General features: G+C 40.3%; 1 protein-coding gene across 1 annotated transcript; it reads right to left on the bottom strand.

The window, feature by feature from the left end:
- Positions 1-833: 833 nt before the first annotated feature.
- stk25b (serine/threonine kinase 25b) lies at positions 834-15,910 on the bottom strand. The gene is made up of 11 exons (XM_017430794.3): positions 15,500-15,910; positions 13,484-13,714; positions 12,615-12,671; positions 12,374-12,482; positions 8,917-9,074; positions 7,861-8,046; positions 7,338-7,483; positions 6,945-7,050; positions 3,770-3,841; positions 1,251-1,387; positions 834-1,163 (listed from the first exon to the last, which is right to left on the bottom strand). The coding sequence occupies exons 1-11, from the start codon at positions 15,527-15,529 to the stop codon at positions 1,124-1,126; spliced, it is 1,272 nt and encodes a 423-aa protein (XP_017286283.1). The 5' UTR covers positions 15,530-15,910; the 3' UTR covers positions 834-1,123.
- Positions 15,911-16,152: the final 242 nt, after the last annotated feature.

The raw sequence follows: 16,152 nt of genomic DNA, 5'->3' as shown, positions 1-16,152 counted from the left end.
TGCTGAAGTTCATCAGCTTCAAGGTTGGAGGTGTTCTGTGTTCAGAGATGGTTTTCTACAGACCTTTGTTTCCAACCAGTGATAATTTGAGCTACTGTCACTTTCTGTCATCTCCAACCAGTCTGCCCATTCTTCTCCGACATTAACAAGACGTCTCATCCACACAACTGCCGCTCACTGGATATTTTCTCTTTTTTGGACCATTCTCTTTAAATTCTAGAGATGGTTGTGTAAAAATCCAGTAGATCAGCAGTTTCTCAGACCAGCCCGCCTGTCTCCAGTGACCACATTCAAAGTGATGTGGTTGTTGGGAGACCGTTGTTTTAACTCCTCCTTCCCCATTCTGAAGCCGTGTTTGAACTTCAGCAAGTGGTCTTCACCACATCCTCATGTCTAAAGGTACTGAGTTGCTGCCATCTGATTGGCTGATCAACTGCATTAACAATAAACAGGTGTACCTGATAAAGTGGCCAGTGAGTGGATATATACTGAGGTAAATTGATGCTTCGATCATCAATTTAACTATGTGGCTTCTGAAGGTGATAGAATTTTAACTCAAAGGGTGTGAATGAGGTCGTTTCTTAGGTTTATATATTAAAAAAAATAAATGCGTTTTTTCTATTTTACTATAATTAATCTGGGGTGTTTAGTATAGGTTCACTACTTATAATGAAATTAAAAACCCATTTAAGGCAACAATAATAACCAGGGGGAGTAGTTTTACAGCCCCATGTATGTATCTAAACAGTAAAACACTTTATTACAATCTGATAAACGTCACTAACTGGGTCTGGTGGTAGTCATGCAGACAAGAAGTGAGTTGATAAGACAAATCATTTTCATAGACTTTATTATAGCAGTTTTCTTCTCACTAACAGGTATACACAATGCTCTAAATGTCATGGCATTTTGTCTTAAATACTCTCCATTTTAAAGAAAAACTGTAAAAATATTTAATCATAACTAATTAAAAGATCTCTGAGGGGACAGGACGGGGAAAGATGGCAGTGGTACAGGAGGTTGGATGTGGGTTTTTAAATCGATGGTCCTTATCTCAGACAAAAAAAAAAAAAACNGGGAGGGGGGGGCGGGGGGGTCAGTCACGTTACATCCAGATGGGGTTTCATCGTGAGGATGGAGTGGTGTTCCCGTTTAAAGTAAACCTGAAAGGAGGACAGCGAGTAGCACGTTAGGACCAGATGTTTTCTCTGCTGTGTTCCACGCCTCGGCTGATGGGGCTGCTTCCTCACCTGCACACTCTCTCCATCATGTGTGTGACGAGACGATCGGAGATGCCCGGACAGGACTCCTCCGCCAGGCTGAAGGCGTTCTCCAGCTCCTCGATGGCTCCAACTCCTCCGCCATTAGCCCGCCGCTTGTCCTTTAACTGGTGGTGGGGGAAAAAAAAACATTTCAGTGAAAACCATTATTAGCTGAGAGTGTTTTGGCTTGTGTTTGGATGTCTGTTAGCGAAATATCTCATGAACCACTGGTTGATTTTTAAAGAAACTGTCAGCGAGTGATCACTGGATGTAGATCTACAACTGATTAACTTTTGGAGTCACCCTAATTCAAGATGGCCGCCACAGTCAACTGACCTTACAAGACACAAAAATGGCTGTAACTCTGTCGATTTTAGAGATACTGAGCTACAATCTGATCTGTTAGCTGAGAGCTATCACCGACACATACTGACTGTGATTTCACAAATAACGTTATTTTCAGAGTTTGACCAAAATGTTTACGACGCCGTCACTTCTCATCATAACATGATCACAGTCTAAAACTCTGGTATGAAAGGCGGTGGGCGATATGCATTCCTTCAAGGATTGCCAGGCCTTCTGCCTGTAAAGCAAATAACCCCAAACCCTTACGGCTTCATCCTAAATATAATAAATTGAAATAAATTCTACCCAATGAAGATTAAAACAAAGTTTTTAACTAAAATGATTTTCACAAATGTTAAAACAAATTACATAATTTCTGCAACCAAGAGCCAAAGCCTCGTCTGTGAGGCTGGATTAGAGGCTCAGAGAGGTAATTCAGGATTTTATTGGTGCAAAGCTGGTTGACTTATTAACTGACTGCATCACCACGGCAACCTGTGCTACAGCCACCCTCATCTCTGACTCTGATCAGCACATTAAAGCAGCGTGCACCAACCAACGTGTTTTTGGAAGCAAATGAAAAAGAGGTGGAGTCCCTCTTCATTCTGCTTGAAGTTCACTGAGAGACATCTGCACCTCAAACAAACTAAAACTCCCTCCTGTTGACTCTTAAACGTTCCTCTGGAGGCGCCGCGTTCAGCATCCTGTCAGCTGTTTTAACCACTCAGGCATCGAAACGTTCAGCCCGATCAGGGCATCACAGCTGGGACTTTTGGTTTGAATAACTTTTATACTTTATGAAATATTTAACTTTATTTACATGTTTTTCCTCACTGAAGTGAAAGAAACATTATTGAAAAACTTTGTTCTTCTAGAATTGCTCCGCTCATGGTGGCTGCATGTTGGAGTAGCTCTGTTCCATTCATTCTAGGATATTGCTTTTGAAAACTTTATTCCTCTCTTTTTCTTGATGTAAATCACTTTTTTTGGATGATTACTTCCTCTGGTATCGGATGCTGTGCAGCTGGAAGGATTTTTACTAAAGCCTTTTTATTTTTGGACATTTTGTTATGATGCGTCACCATGACAACAAGTGTTAAATGTGAAGAACCCTGAACTCCAGTCATGGTCAAAACCAAGCAGACCGCCCATAAATCCACCGGAGATAAAGCTCCCAGGAAGCAGCTTGCCACCAAAGCTGCCAGCAGGAACACACCGGCCACTCATCTCTACAGGCCCGGGACCGTGGCTCTCAGGGAGATCCACCACTACCAGAAGTCCACCGAGCTGCTCATCCAGAAGCTGCCCTTCTAGCACCTGGTCCGGGAGATCGCCCAGGACTTCAAGACCAATCTGTGCTTCCAAAGCTCGGCCATCATGGCTCCGCAGGAGGCCAGCGAGGCTCACCTGGTGGGGTTCTTTGAGGACACCAGGACCGAGGTCGGAGGACAAATCGGGACAGACCGCTACAAGAGACCCTTCCTGCCGACAGCCATCAGCATCTATAACAACTCTTTAACAAAACCAGGACAATGAGCTACAACAACATTTAATTTCCCTTTGGGATTAATAAAGTATTTTTGAATTGAATTGTCTTTGAAATCTATCTTAGTATACTTGCTTCACTTGTAGTTAATGTTTAGCTAGTTTTAGCTACTTTTTTGCTAAATTTAGCTTTTGGCTACCTTTTTTTTTTATTGTGGACTCTTAAAAACACTTTAAAACTTTGTTTAAACAGTTTTTTCTGTTGAATGTTTTATTTTCATTTTCTTATTTTAGCTTTTTACTGGCGCTTGTTTTTATTTGTTAGTTTTTTGGTCTGTTGTGCAGCGCCTTGTGACAGTTTTATCTGTGAAAGGCGCTCAATAAATAAATAAATAAATTAGCTTTTAGCTCGTGTTTTGGTTGTTTAGATTTTAGCTATTATTTTACTGATATTTAGATTTCACCTTTAGTTTTACCAAATTCTGGCTTTTAGTAACAGAGTTGTTAAAACTGGATCCTAGCGACTGTTGTGACAATTCAGGCTTTTGGCTACTTCTCTGCTGGTTTTTGCTATTGTTCAGCTAATTTCAGCTTTTGAAAAGTATTCCAAGCAATGGTTTAAGAGATATTCTGCTAACAGAGACAGGAGTACAGTCAGGACAAGGAGTTTGGCTTACCTCTCTGAAGATGGGTGTTATCAAAGCAGACAAGCACTGAGACTTCGGCTGGCGTTTGATAGACTCTCCTGACTAAAATGATAAAATCAAATAAAATCAAATAGAACCAGGGGATTGGACTGACTGTTCTGCTACACAGGGTGCCTACACATTTTCCTTTTTAAAACTCACCACTTTTTACAGTTTTTTCAGCCAATTTTCAGATGAATTTTGTTTTTACATCCAAATACAAACATTTACTGTAACAAAGTGCTTTACAGCGCGTGATAATTTACACATTAACACATTAATCTTTAAGATGGATGAACATTTGAGTGTTTCTGGACTGAATTAAAAACAGCCACCAACTACTTGTAGTGCTAGAAGTGTGTACATGTATCTTAGAAATACTGATGGGTAAAATAATAAACTCAGGGCTTGATGCAGAGAGCGATAAAACACTGACATTATGGTGACCATGTTTGTTTTAAATATACAATCATGGAAAAAGAAAGCCCACCCTTTTTCAGTCCTATGGTTTTACACATCAGGACATAATAAAAATGATCTGGTCTTTATCAAGAGTACAAAAGCACACAATAGCTTCACGATGTCATTAATTATTAAACAAAAAATAGGCCAAAGTGGGAAAAACTGTCTGAAAAACTAAGTGCACCTCCTGATCCAACAGATTAGCAGCAATAACTTTCACCAGTGGTTTTATGCATCGGTCTCTCATATGGTTGTGGAGGAATTCTGACCCACTCTTCTTTCCAACGTTGCTTCAGTTCATTGAGGTTTGCAAATATTTGGTTCTGCTCAGCTCTAAAGGTCCCACTGCAACATTTCAAACAAGTTGAGGTGTGGACGTAGACTGGACCATTACAGCACCTTGATTTTTTTTCCTTTCCGAGCCGTTCTGTTGTAGATTAGCTGCTGTGTTTGGGATCATTGACCCAGTTTGGTCCAAACTTCAGCTGTCGTAACCTTTAACCTGCTAACTGAGGCCTGTAGTCTCTTGAACTATTTGAGTGCACAGTCTGACCTCGGGGGAAATTTGCTGGACGTTCATTCCTGAGAAGACTGGCAGCTGTCTTAAATATTATCCACTGGTGAATAATCTTCTTTTCTATACAATGATGGACTCCACGTTGTTTGGAAATAAACTTTAACCTTTTCCAAATTGATGGCAGCAACAGGTCATTGCTGATGACTTTCCTCCCTGGCGCTGTGTTAACACACACCTGTCTGCTCTAGAGCAACAAACTGACTAAACTCCTGCTTTTTTCTGGTTTAGTTTAATAAATAATCACAAGATGGAATCTGTTGTGCTTTTGTACTCGAGGTTAGATTTGAATAATTATCAAACCTTGTAAAGACCAGGGGCCTCCTGTAACAAAGAGTGTACAGCTCTCAAACTAAAAGTTGGCGTATGGACAACACTGAAAAGTGTGTATCTTTTTCTGCCACCTTTTCTTCATATATCCCAATTTGCGTGGAACTGAGCGTGTATGAGATGTAAATATGTTCTCTGTGTGATTCTCTTCTCTACCTGATCCACAATAATGTTTAGATGCAGGAAAATGAACAAGTTCGTGGCATGTGACTCAGAGATGCTCCTAAATAAAGGTAGTGGAGTGTAAAAACATATTTGGCACACTGTCCTCTGGCATTTGCACCATGCCATGTGTGTGAAGCTGTGGTTGTCAGAGCAGTGCACACCAGCAGAAGTAAGAAAATAGTTAGATGATCCAACATAAAGGTGGAAATAAAGCAAAGGTCGGCTGGCATCACCTCTCATCTAATAAGGTTAGACACCACTTAACGTACATGAGTGTCACACTATTATTGTAAATGATTGCAGTGAACCGGGGTTGCAGATCTGCTGGCAGCTCACATCTGAGGCATTTCCAACTTTATGCTTGTGTTTAATAACATAATTACTGCAAACACAGAGCCGCTCAGGAGCTTGGTAGGCTTTTTATTCGATTGTTGATGTTAATAAACTAGTCACTGCACATCAGAGAAGTGTTTCAGCCGCGGGGAATTTGATATATCTGGCCATCATATGGATGAGGCTGACCCATATGGCTGGCATGGCACAGCTCAGGGATGACTGTGAAATACTCAACCTGTCAGCCAGCTGCTTCTGAAAGGCTTTGGTTCCTAGGAACTCCAGTGTGGTGAGGACTGGAACCGGCATTGCACAGCTTCTTCTGGCGTTCCTGTGTAAGGCTGGAGCAGGTTCAGTGCAGATTTCCAAAGCAATGACCCTGGGACTCTGAATCAGATAATAATTCAGACATCCTCGTCTGGCAGCAGGTTGGTGTGATTCCTGAAAACTCCCAATTCCTCCACTGCTGATGTCCTCCAGCAGCACCAAAGCTGCCACTGTTTCACAACCATATAGAACCTCATGCATGTGTCATTGTTTACACCTTGTCGACCTTAGGAACCATCAAACCTGACTTGTTCTGAATTAATATGCTGTTTTCTTCTCAGTGAGAAGGAAGTGTCCCTTAGACAATTCACATGCATTTTATGCACCTCAGCTGTCTGTGCGCCTCACAAGTGTGTGGTCACCAATGTACACTTACATCTGCATGTCACAAAAATAGAGAAAACTTTACAGTGGGTTGAGGTTTTGATCATTTTTGAGACGTGTTACGTCATGTTGTATGAGGTTAAAAGTGGTTCAGTTTCACCACTTGACCTTAAACCATAAGTGATCAAATTCTGAGAAAAGAACATCATGTTCAAATGCCCCTTGAGTCATACTTCAATGTATTGAGGAGAGTTTCAGTGTTTGCACATTCTCACAGCAGGTCAAAGGTGTCTGTATATTTACGCTCACTTACACCCAATAGTCGTTTTGATACATCCAGACTTGTATGTGGAACATGATCCATCCATCTTTTTTGTGCGTACACGAGGCCCCTGATCATTTTTGGGTCATATCCTGATACATAAAACCCTTGGACTGAAAGAGGGTGGACTTACTTTCCTCCATGACTGTATCTCAATGGTGAAATGACCTTGCTTATTCAAGTTACTTATTTTCAGCAATTCAACATATTTTGCTGGACTCCCCCCCCCCCACACACACACACATACATATTTGTCCAGATCTGAGCAATACCAAAAACAATATCCATACTTATCAGCACTGCACAGGAACCCAGGCTGCACGTCTTACCTCTGAATCTGTGGGGGTGTAGGTCTGCTGTAATTGGCTCAAAGTGGAGGGTTTGACTGTGGGGAAAGTCCAAGTGGGACATTGTTCTACATCACCATCAGCATCCCTGAAGGGACGGACAAAAGAGGAGGAAGTTGTTTGAAAAGAAGAAGAAGCAAATGGAGATTACCTCCCTTTTAGTCAAATAATCCCCTCAGTTATGACAGCATCATGTAGGTATTTACAAATCCTGGAGGTTAAAAAAAAAATCATTAAAAATGAAAGAATTATCATATTACTGAAGACAGAATTGTGTTTTCTTAAAACTGCTCAGTGTCCAAATATAAATCCATTCAGTTTTATAAATCATCAATCTTTTGGGAAAAAACCCCAAAAAAACAAGCGGAGACGTACATATCTGAATCATCCGAGCTGGATTCCTCCCCGTGCCCCTCAGATTTCCAGCGGCGGTAGCGGTCTATCAGCTCCGTCAGGTAGGCCGTCTTCTTGGTGTAGCGTGTGATGAACTTGTGCTTCAGGAGCTCTTTGGCGGTCGGCCTCTGTGGGGCGGAAAGGGGCAGCGGAAAAATTAACATTCACGGACAACAAGATCTCAAATCAAAAGCTGCTGGTGCTCATCGAGAACATCATTTGAGTTACTTAACTGTTTTACTGCGAGATGCCTGATTTTTATTTGTTGTTTATTATTATTTATTCTGTTTTTAATATAAAGTCTAAAGCTTGAGTAAAACAAGCCTTCAATCATTTGACAAAATACAGAACAAATACTTCCTGTCAGTGAGTGTTAGTTAACATTTGGCTCATTTTTTTGTTCGTCTTCACACAAATCAGCAGCTCCAGCCTGCTGCTGTTTTCTGTTTTTTTGTCCTATTATAGCACAAAACTGATTTAGTATTTTCCTCTGTGTTGTACTCACAAAACGGGGGTCTTTATTTAGACAGGCTTCCACAAACTCTTTAAAGGGTTTGCTATAGGGACCTTCCAATGTGGGTGGGGGGTTTTTGGGGATGAGGAACAGAACCCTCATGGGGTGTAGATCAGAGTTGGGTGGTTCTCCTTTGGCCAGCTCAATGGCAGTTATACCCAGAGACCAGATATCAGCCTGAGTGAAAGAGAAAATATCCATGTTAACTGTGTTGATTTAAATGGACACTGCAACGTTAGTAAAACAATTAAACATTTATTTTGTTTCCTAAATGCTGCCACCAGAAGCAAACTATTTACGGTGGGTTGTAAAAGTAATCTGCATTCCTCTACATTTTTCTTCATCTATCCGTCCTTCAACTCTGACCAGTTTCCCAGTCCCTGTGAGGTAAAAAAACCAAAGCATAATGCTGCTTCCACCATGCTTCACTGTGTGGAACATGTTCAGCATGATGAGAGGTGGTAGGTTTGTACAAGACAGAGGTCATGATAGACAAAATGTTCAGTTTTAGTCTTATCACTGCACCTTCTTCCACATGTTTGGGAACTCTCTAATTTGGTCAGTTCCAAACAATGCCTTTTACTTTTCTTTAATCAGTATATTTTTCCTGCCCACTCTTCCATGAAGCTCAGCTCTGTGCAGCTTATAGTAATCCTACAGAAAGATCCTCCCATCTCTGCAGAAGAGCTGCTCAGCTCCATCACGGTTATCTTTGGTTTTTTTGATTAATGCCCTCATGCCTGGTCCATGAGTTTTGGAGGACAACCCTTTCTTGACATGTTTGACGTGCTGGAATAATCTTAATTTTTTTCTACAAACAGAATTAATGGTGATGTTTAGGGTTTGAAATATTTTACAATCCAATCCTGAGCTGTACCTCTCTACAACTTTGTCTCTAATCTGTGCAGAGAGTTCCTCAATACTTTTACAACCCACTGCATCTTCCTGAGCCTAATGTTATACAAGGGTGAATAAAAGTGAGTTCAAATTCACCCAATGTTGATTCAATGCCGTTCCTCAGTTTAGCTCTTGTCCACAGACTCTCACCTTGAAGTCGTAGGCCGACTGCTTAATAACCTCCGGAGCCATCCAGAAAGGAGTGCCGACAAATGTGTTTCTCTTGATCTGGGTGTCAGTCAGCTGTCCTGCCACCCCAAAATCTGCAAGCTTCACATCCCCCTGCTCTGACAAGAGCACATTGGCAGCTAGGAAAAAAACAAAAAACAAAAAGAAACACAAGAGTCAAACACCAATAAGCTGGATTTACCTCTGCCTTCTGTTATGGTGGTCCTAAATAAAGTCACAATCTAAGATAACGATGAACAATGAAGTGTTTGTTCATCCAGTTGAAACCATAGACACAAGTAAAGAGTGTTAAAGCAACTATTAACTTCCCCTGTCTAAAACCAAAGCCACACCCTCCCATTTTTAAGCCTCAAATAACTAAAAACTAAACTAAACACATCTTAAAAACATATTTGAAGATACAGCAGCAAGGTAAGGGCTACAGGAATCAACATCTGCAAAAAAAATATCTGAAGTGTATTCATTGTTTAGTCAGTAAAATGTCCCAGTCCTTTACATGGAGAGGCAGGACTTAAAAGCCACTAGGAGGTGCTCATCTTTTGTGGTTTCAACTTCCAGCTTCTGGTCCTGTGTCTAGTTATTTTATATGTCGTAGGTTGAAACCAAAATTAAAAATGTTAACAATTTCCTTCAGAGGTTGATCGCTATGAGTTTTTCTTTGGCCAACACTGATGTTGATACAATCATATCAATTAAGTAAGTATGCCAAGGCATGAATGACTGCAGACTTTTTTAAAGTGGCCAGTAGCAGCTGAATAAATCAGCTGGGCGATTAATTGGTCCATCTGTTCCTTATATGCTATTAAAACAAGCAGCATTCAGTGAATTACATGTACATGGATGAACAAATGTAGAAGTACAATTCTCACTTCTAATGAATGGTATGCAGCTTTAATTACCAAAAGTTAGAAATTCTGAAATAAAAAAACATTTTTTTAATTAAGAGCATAAATTGAAAATGATCTTCCTGTGCGCCTGGAAAATGCGCACAGTGACACTGTCCCTTTGTTTAAACTGTTTGCAGTGCCACTTTTTTTCGTATCCATCAGTGAGCCCTAACCGTCCATGACCCCGACCCCGACCCCTGTGCAGACCGGGAACATCAAACTAAAGTTGTACACATCCTGCAGCTCAGCTGTTTAGCTGTTTGCTCCTGTCACTTGCTCATTTTATCCTGCTTCAGCACATCAACTTTAGGAACATGATGTCCACTTGCTGCCCCAGATATCACCACACCTGCGAGGCGCTGATAATCCCATCTCTCGCTTCACCTGTAAGAACCGACGTTAAAGAGTCACACCCTGTGGAGGAGTGGAGGGTGGAGTGGGGTCGAAAGGCCAACTACAATCCCTAAAACTGACTACTACGAACACAAACAGAGACCCAGATGAAAAATGAGCTGCTGAGTCCATCTGCTGCGTTTTGACAGCAAGCAGGTCTAACACATATTGAGACACCAGGAAAAAGTTCAGCTTGTTAAAACGGTGTACTGTAGTTTGTTTGCTTCAAATAAGGTACAATGCAAACTATTGAGTCAAACGTAAAAACGGTATCCTGAACTATATCCGGTTGGTAAACAAATACGCCAGAATCGGACAAGTGTAGAATCTCAGAGAAGATGTTTAGGTGGAAATATAAGAGTGAATCTGCTGCTAAACGTCAAACAAAAGAGAAGGATCAGATAAGACAACTGTCAGGAATAAATATTAGGAATCAAGCAGGACGGTTGGGCTCCATGAAGACAGACCTTGACGTTCAACCACACGCTGCTCTTGTAAAACTTCTAGGGCCATAAGTTTACCGTTTCAGCCTACTCTGTCTCTTTATCTGCATACATTACTCAACAAATCTGAGCGTAAATACAGACCAACACATTAAAACTGTTAGACTTCTTGTTTCCAAACGGCTCCTTCATGAATGTTGCTATTGTTGACCTATTTTCAGTCATTTCGGCTGTTTCCATAAGGAAACAAACACATGAGGTAGTTGGCTGCCACATTTTTTATTTAAAAAGATACATTAACTATCGATAATGACTTTCTTTTGTAATAATCTAAGCAGTGCTGTCCAATCCTGGCCCTTGAGGGCCACCATCCTGTATGTTTTAGGCATTAACCTGCTCCAACACACCCGATTCAATGGTTAAATTAGTTCTTCGGCATGTCCTGAAGCTCTACAGAAGCCTATTAATCATCCATTTAGTCACATTTGATTTGTTGAAGCAGAGAAAAATAACCTACGGATAGTGGATGGAGGCCCTCGAGGTCCAGGAATGGACACTGTTGATCTAAGCTGACAAAATGCCAGCATTTTGATATTTAAACTGTGCAGGAAGTAAAAATGAAATCAAGACCAAAGGAAATGGTAAAGGTGCTACCAGTGGCTCATCAGGGTCACCATGGCAACCACACACCTGTGTCTCTCACTCCTTGACACAGAATAGAAATTAGGCCTCAAATATAAATTGTGCTGAAAAAACCCCTGAACTGTAAATGACACAAATGTCTGGTTATCACACGTTAATTTTTATCTGTCTACGCTGTTTCATGTAGATTTACAAAAACAGTCCTATGGCAGTGAAAGATGCATGGGGCAAACGAAGATAAAGATGCCTACATTCCCATGTATAAATTGTCTCAGAATTGTAAGGTTTGTAGAAAAAAAGACAAGCTTGTTTACAAAAATATTTAAAAAATGAAGGCTGGTGTGACATCACAGTGTAATCGGAGCATTTTGTGGTTAAATCTTCAAAAATCATGAACTGCAATTGTGTAAAAATGGTAAAAACATATGAAAACGCCAGTTCAGTCATGTAAAATCCAACTTTCTGTGACCCGTTTAAACTTTAAGTCTGAGGTACAGACAGTTTTCTCATTTTTTTTTACCAAAGTCCCTTTGTTGTTTATGTGGAAACGTTTAAGGCTTTATTTTTTATTTTTTTGCAAATTTTGTCTACATTGCCTAATTTAGCCTTTCCAAAAGTCATAGCATACTATCCCCAATTGAGTTGCGCATTTGACGCATTTTTTGCAAGGGTTTTTCAAAAACGGCAGGAGGAGCAGGGAATCAAAAACTATAATGGAAATGAACCATTTTAACAATGTGCACACATGCAGTACAGTAAATAACTATTAAACTGTACTTCTATTTTTGGCCTTAAAAATAGAAACTCCTGCTTATTACAGGCATATATGACCCTTGAATGGAAAAACATGCAGATATAAAAGTATTTAACACCTACAGAAAGCTGTGAGAATAAAAACTCACAGTTGCTGTGGAGAATTAAAGCCTCCAGCTTGTTTGCATACTTAAGTGTGGGAGTTTATTCAGCCAAGCATCTGGTTGAGTCCCGGTGTGTGTTATCCTGCACTCGCTCATCATTCAGTCTATGGCTCGGCTGAACTCCGCTGCTCCTTACCTTTGATATCTCTGTGAATCTTCCTCTCAGAGTGCAGATACTCGAGCCCTTTCAGAATTTCCCTCAGTATTGTAGCGATGTACGTCTCTTCAAGAGGTCCTGGACGGAGCTGAGAGAATAAAGATATGAAAATTATAAACACAAACAATTAAATACCGGCAGGGTTGAAAGTATGAAAAGCAGAAGTGTTAAAGTTTTGACGGGATCTTTTTAAACTCTGTAAAATTAGAAATCTTTTTACCAGATCTAGAGCAGATCCTCCACCTAAATACTCCATAATAATCCACAGCTTGGTTCCCTGAGGGAAAAATAAACACATTTAGTGAAACATGTTTAGGTTCTCCAATTTAAAAACAATTGTGTCACCACTGTCTGAACAGCACCACGTACAGACACAGATAAATTAGTTGGTACCCTTACAGCTCATTGAGACAATGTTTCATTTCTCCTGAAATGTGATTCAGTTAAAAACAACTGTTTAATGTATATTTGCACGCCTTTAGTATGCGATAGAGTAAAGAATAATAAAAAAACCTACTTGTTTATTTTACGGAGATATGCCTACGTACGGACAAATTTGTTGGTGCCCTTAAATAGACTCATTATATTCATGTTTCAAACTGTTTGACCTGAATTAGTATCACAGCTGGCTTCATGTTCCTCTGACCACAGCTGATAAGTTATCAAAAAGTAGAAAGTTCACAGGACTGTAGCCAACCTGCCACAACATTGACGCAAGAGGAAATGCAACCCCAGGTTGATCAGATGGATAGCGCAGATGGTAGGAAAAGAGCAGAGGAGAAACCATTCAAAACCATTCAAGCTGAACTCCAGGGTCAAGAAATGTCACTTTCTGACTGCACCATCTGTTACATTTTGAATCATAATGGGCTCCATGAAAGAAGACCCAGGAGGCTCCACGGTTGACAATAAATAAATAAGTTAAACTGGAATTCACCAAAATGTTGACAAGAACCCCAGTTTGAGGGGCTGATGACAAAAACCTGGAGCTTACAGTCACATCAGTTGTTTTTTTTCCATTACTGTGGAAGCGTACTAACTTATCCATGTCTGTATGTTCAGGTTGAAAACTGTAAAACACCATCTCACCTTCAGGTATGATCCATAATACTTGGTAACAAAAGGACTGTCACACTGGCTCAATACTGTGATCTCCTGCTGGATGTCTTCTATCTCATCCTCCGCTTCCTCCAGGTCAATAATTTTAATCGCCACCACCTCCTTGGTGCGGTTGTTGATGCCTTTGTAGACCTCTCCAAACGAACCCTTCCCAATTCGCTCCTGCTTGGTGAAATACTCCTCAGGGTCCAGCAGGGTGTTCTGGTCAACAGAAAACAAGTCAGTACTTGTGGTCATGTTTTAATTTGTGTGAACATGCAACTTTATGTCTAGTTTAAATACACTGGTGATAAAAAGGAAAGCCTGAGGGTCAGAAGAAGTCCTCGTGTCATCTCAAGCCGGCCCTGGACATCCTCGCATAAAAATTAACTAGAAATCGCTTTTCCTGTGATAATGCTGCAAGTGTTTAATGATTTGTTTAGGAATAAATTGTTAACTAAACTGGTAAAGTTAAAACAAGCAGAATAGAAGCTAAAATGAGCAAAACTGTAGTAAAAGGCTACATTTAAAAAATTAAGCTTAAAATAACAGCAAAAAATAGCAATTTGATTGCTAAAAGCTACATATAATATAGCAAAAACAACAAAAAAAAGAGCTAAATTTAGCAAAACCGTAGCTAAAAGCAGCACAACAAGACCAAAACAGAGCCAGTCTGCTGAAGCAGAATGATGTTTTTGAAGGAACTGAAAAAGATCTCAATGTATTTCCATGGAATATTTTCATAAATAAAAGGTAACTAATTCAAAAAGCATAAAAATCGCAATTATTAAAAATTAAAGCACACTACCTCTGATCAAGCAGAACCTTTTGATATATCAATGTTTAAAATAGCACAAAATGTGCAGAAATAGTTTGACTGCAAAACATGAGAAAAAAACAACAACTTGTGAATACTGAGTCAGGATTCACACACTGAATAAAACTGACTTTCTGTAATTACTCTTATGGAAATAAAGACAGTCTGTACTGCTTTTTCATAGGACACCTTTTGACTACAATAGGACAAATATTTCTTTGCAAAGTTTTTAAAAAGGTCAAAACCTGTGCCGACAAAGACAAATGAGCTGTTGCAAAGTGTATTTAATACGCTAAAAGCTGAGAGTTTGACCAGGCATGGCAACCATGCTGAACTTAGAATCCAACAGAAGAAAACAAAATACGAAAAAGAAATACTGAAAGAGGCTTCTGACATTTCTGCTCCAAGTATTTATTATTGCTTGCAGCCGAAAGATGAAAACAGACAATAATGTTGTTGCCCGTGCCTCTCTGTTACTCATGAAGCACTGGATGAATTTTAATGAAACTCTCAGAAAGTAACCATTGGCTGCACAACTACAGCTACACAAAAATGGCTACAGATATTGGGCTTTGGGTAGTAGTAGCTGAGAGTCATTGTCAACAAATATTCTGAACAGGAAATATTAGCTTTCCATGACTATTTTGCAAATGATGTGATGTTGTATATGATAGGTGCAGGTAGTGTTATGTTCTTATGTTTCATTCAATTTGTGGCTCTTCAGTCCTATTAACTAGGTCAAAATGGCCTTCTGTGTAAAATAATTAAATTAAAGTTACCCAGTTGTGGTCTAGTCAAACCTATGAACAGAAACTGTAGATGCTCTCCTGCACAGTTCAATGGTTCGACTTTCTTATCTTTGATAATATGAACCCAGCCACAGCCCAGAAAAAAACTCTAGAGTGAAAGCAAGAAGGTAACACCTGAAGGTTCAAAGGTCATGGCTGGGTGCTAAATTTAACAAAAAAAATTTAATTAGAAAAATGATCATTGCACACACTGAAGAAACTTAGCTTTTCTTACATTTCTCGCCTTGTTGAACAATTTGTCAGTGTATGCAGTAGGTTTAAACACTTGCTTTGTTGGCTTGTACCCCCACCCACCCTGCCACCCTTTTCCTGAAAAATCTGACAGCCATGGTGGGGGTTCAGCTTCCAAGAATAAGATATGACGGGGGGGGGGTTCTGTACCTGGTTCTGCATGCCGTGAAGGTGTGCCATCCCCTCTGCAGATTGGACAGAGCGAGAGACCCAGCTCCGTCTCGCCAAAGTTGTTAAATGGTCCTTTGGGTTGTTTCTGCTTCCCCTCGCAGCTGTCTAGGAAGCGAGCTAGGTGGCTAACCGAGCAGATAAACACCCAATCTGCTGGCTTTAACGGGGCTGTCACCCCGCGCGCCCTGTTCGGCCTTCAAGTCCGACCGAGGACCGAGCAGCCCGGCGAGACAACAAGCTACTGACCGGCCCGCTCCATGGGTGTCAGCGGTGGGAGACGAAACAGGAAAAAAATCTATTTCCGTGAATTAATATTTAATTCATTTCAAGGAGCGCTTAGCCTGTTGTTCATTTGAAGCTCGAGGAGGACAAAATAATGGGCCAGACTAACTACGCATGCGCATTGTCTAGCCCTTGGAATTGTGGGAGTTGTATTTCCAAACTCAGTCATTATTTCGGTTCATTCAAACATACATAAACACGTGTTTATTATGGGGCGCCTTTTGTAAATGAGCTTGTGCTCAAAATTCATGCCTAAATTTTGTCACATTTAGCTTCAAACACTGTTTAAAAATGTAGTGTGGATTTTCTGATGTCACCTTTTACAACATTTAGCTAGTTAAATGTAATTG

Source organism: Kryptolebias marmoratus, linkage group LG20 (assembly GCF_001649575.2).
Source record: "Kryptolebias marmoratus isolate JLee-2015 linkage group LG20, ASM164957v2, whole genome shotgun sequence".
Taxonomy (NCBI): domain Eukaryota; kingdom Metazoa; phylum Chordata; class Actinopteri; order Cyprinodontiformes; family Rivulidae; genus Kryptolebias; species Kryptolebias marmoratus.
This window is presented reverse-complemented; position numbering and strand designations above follow the sequence as displayed.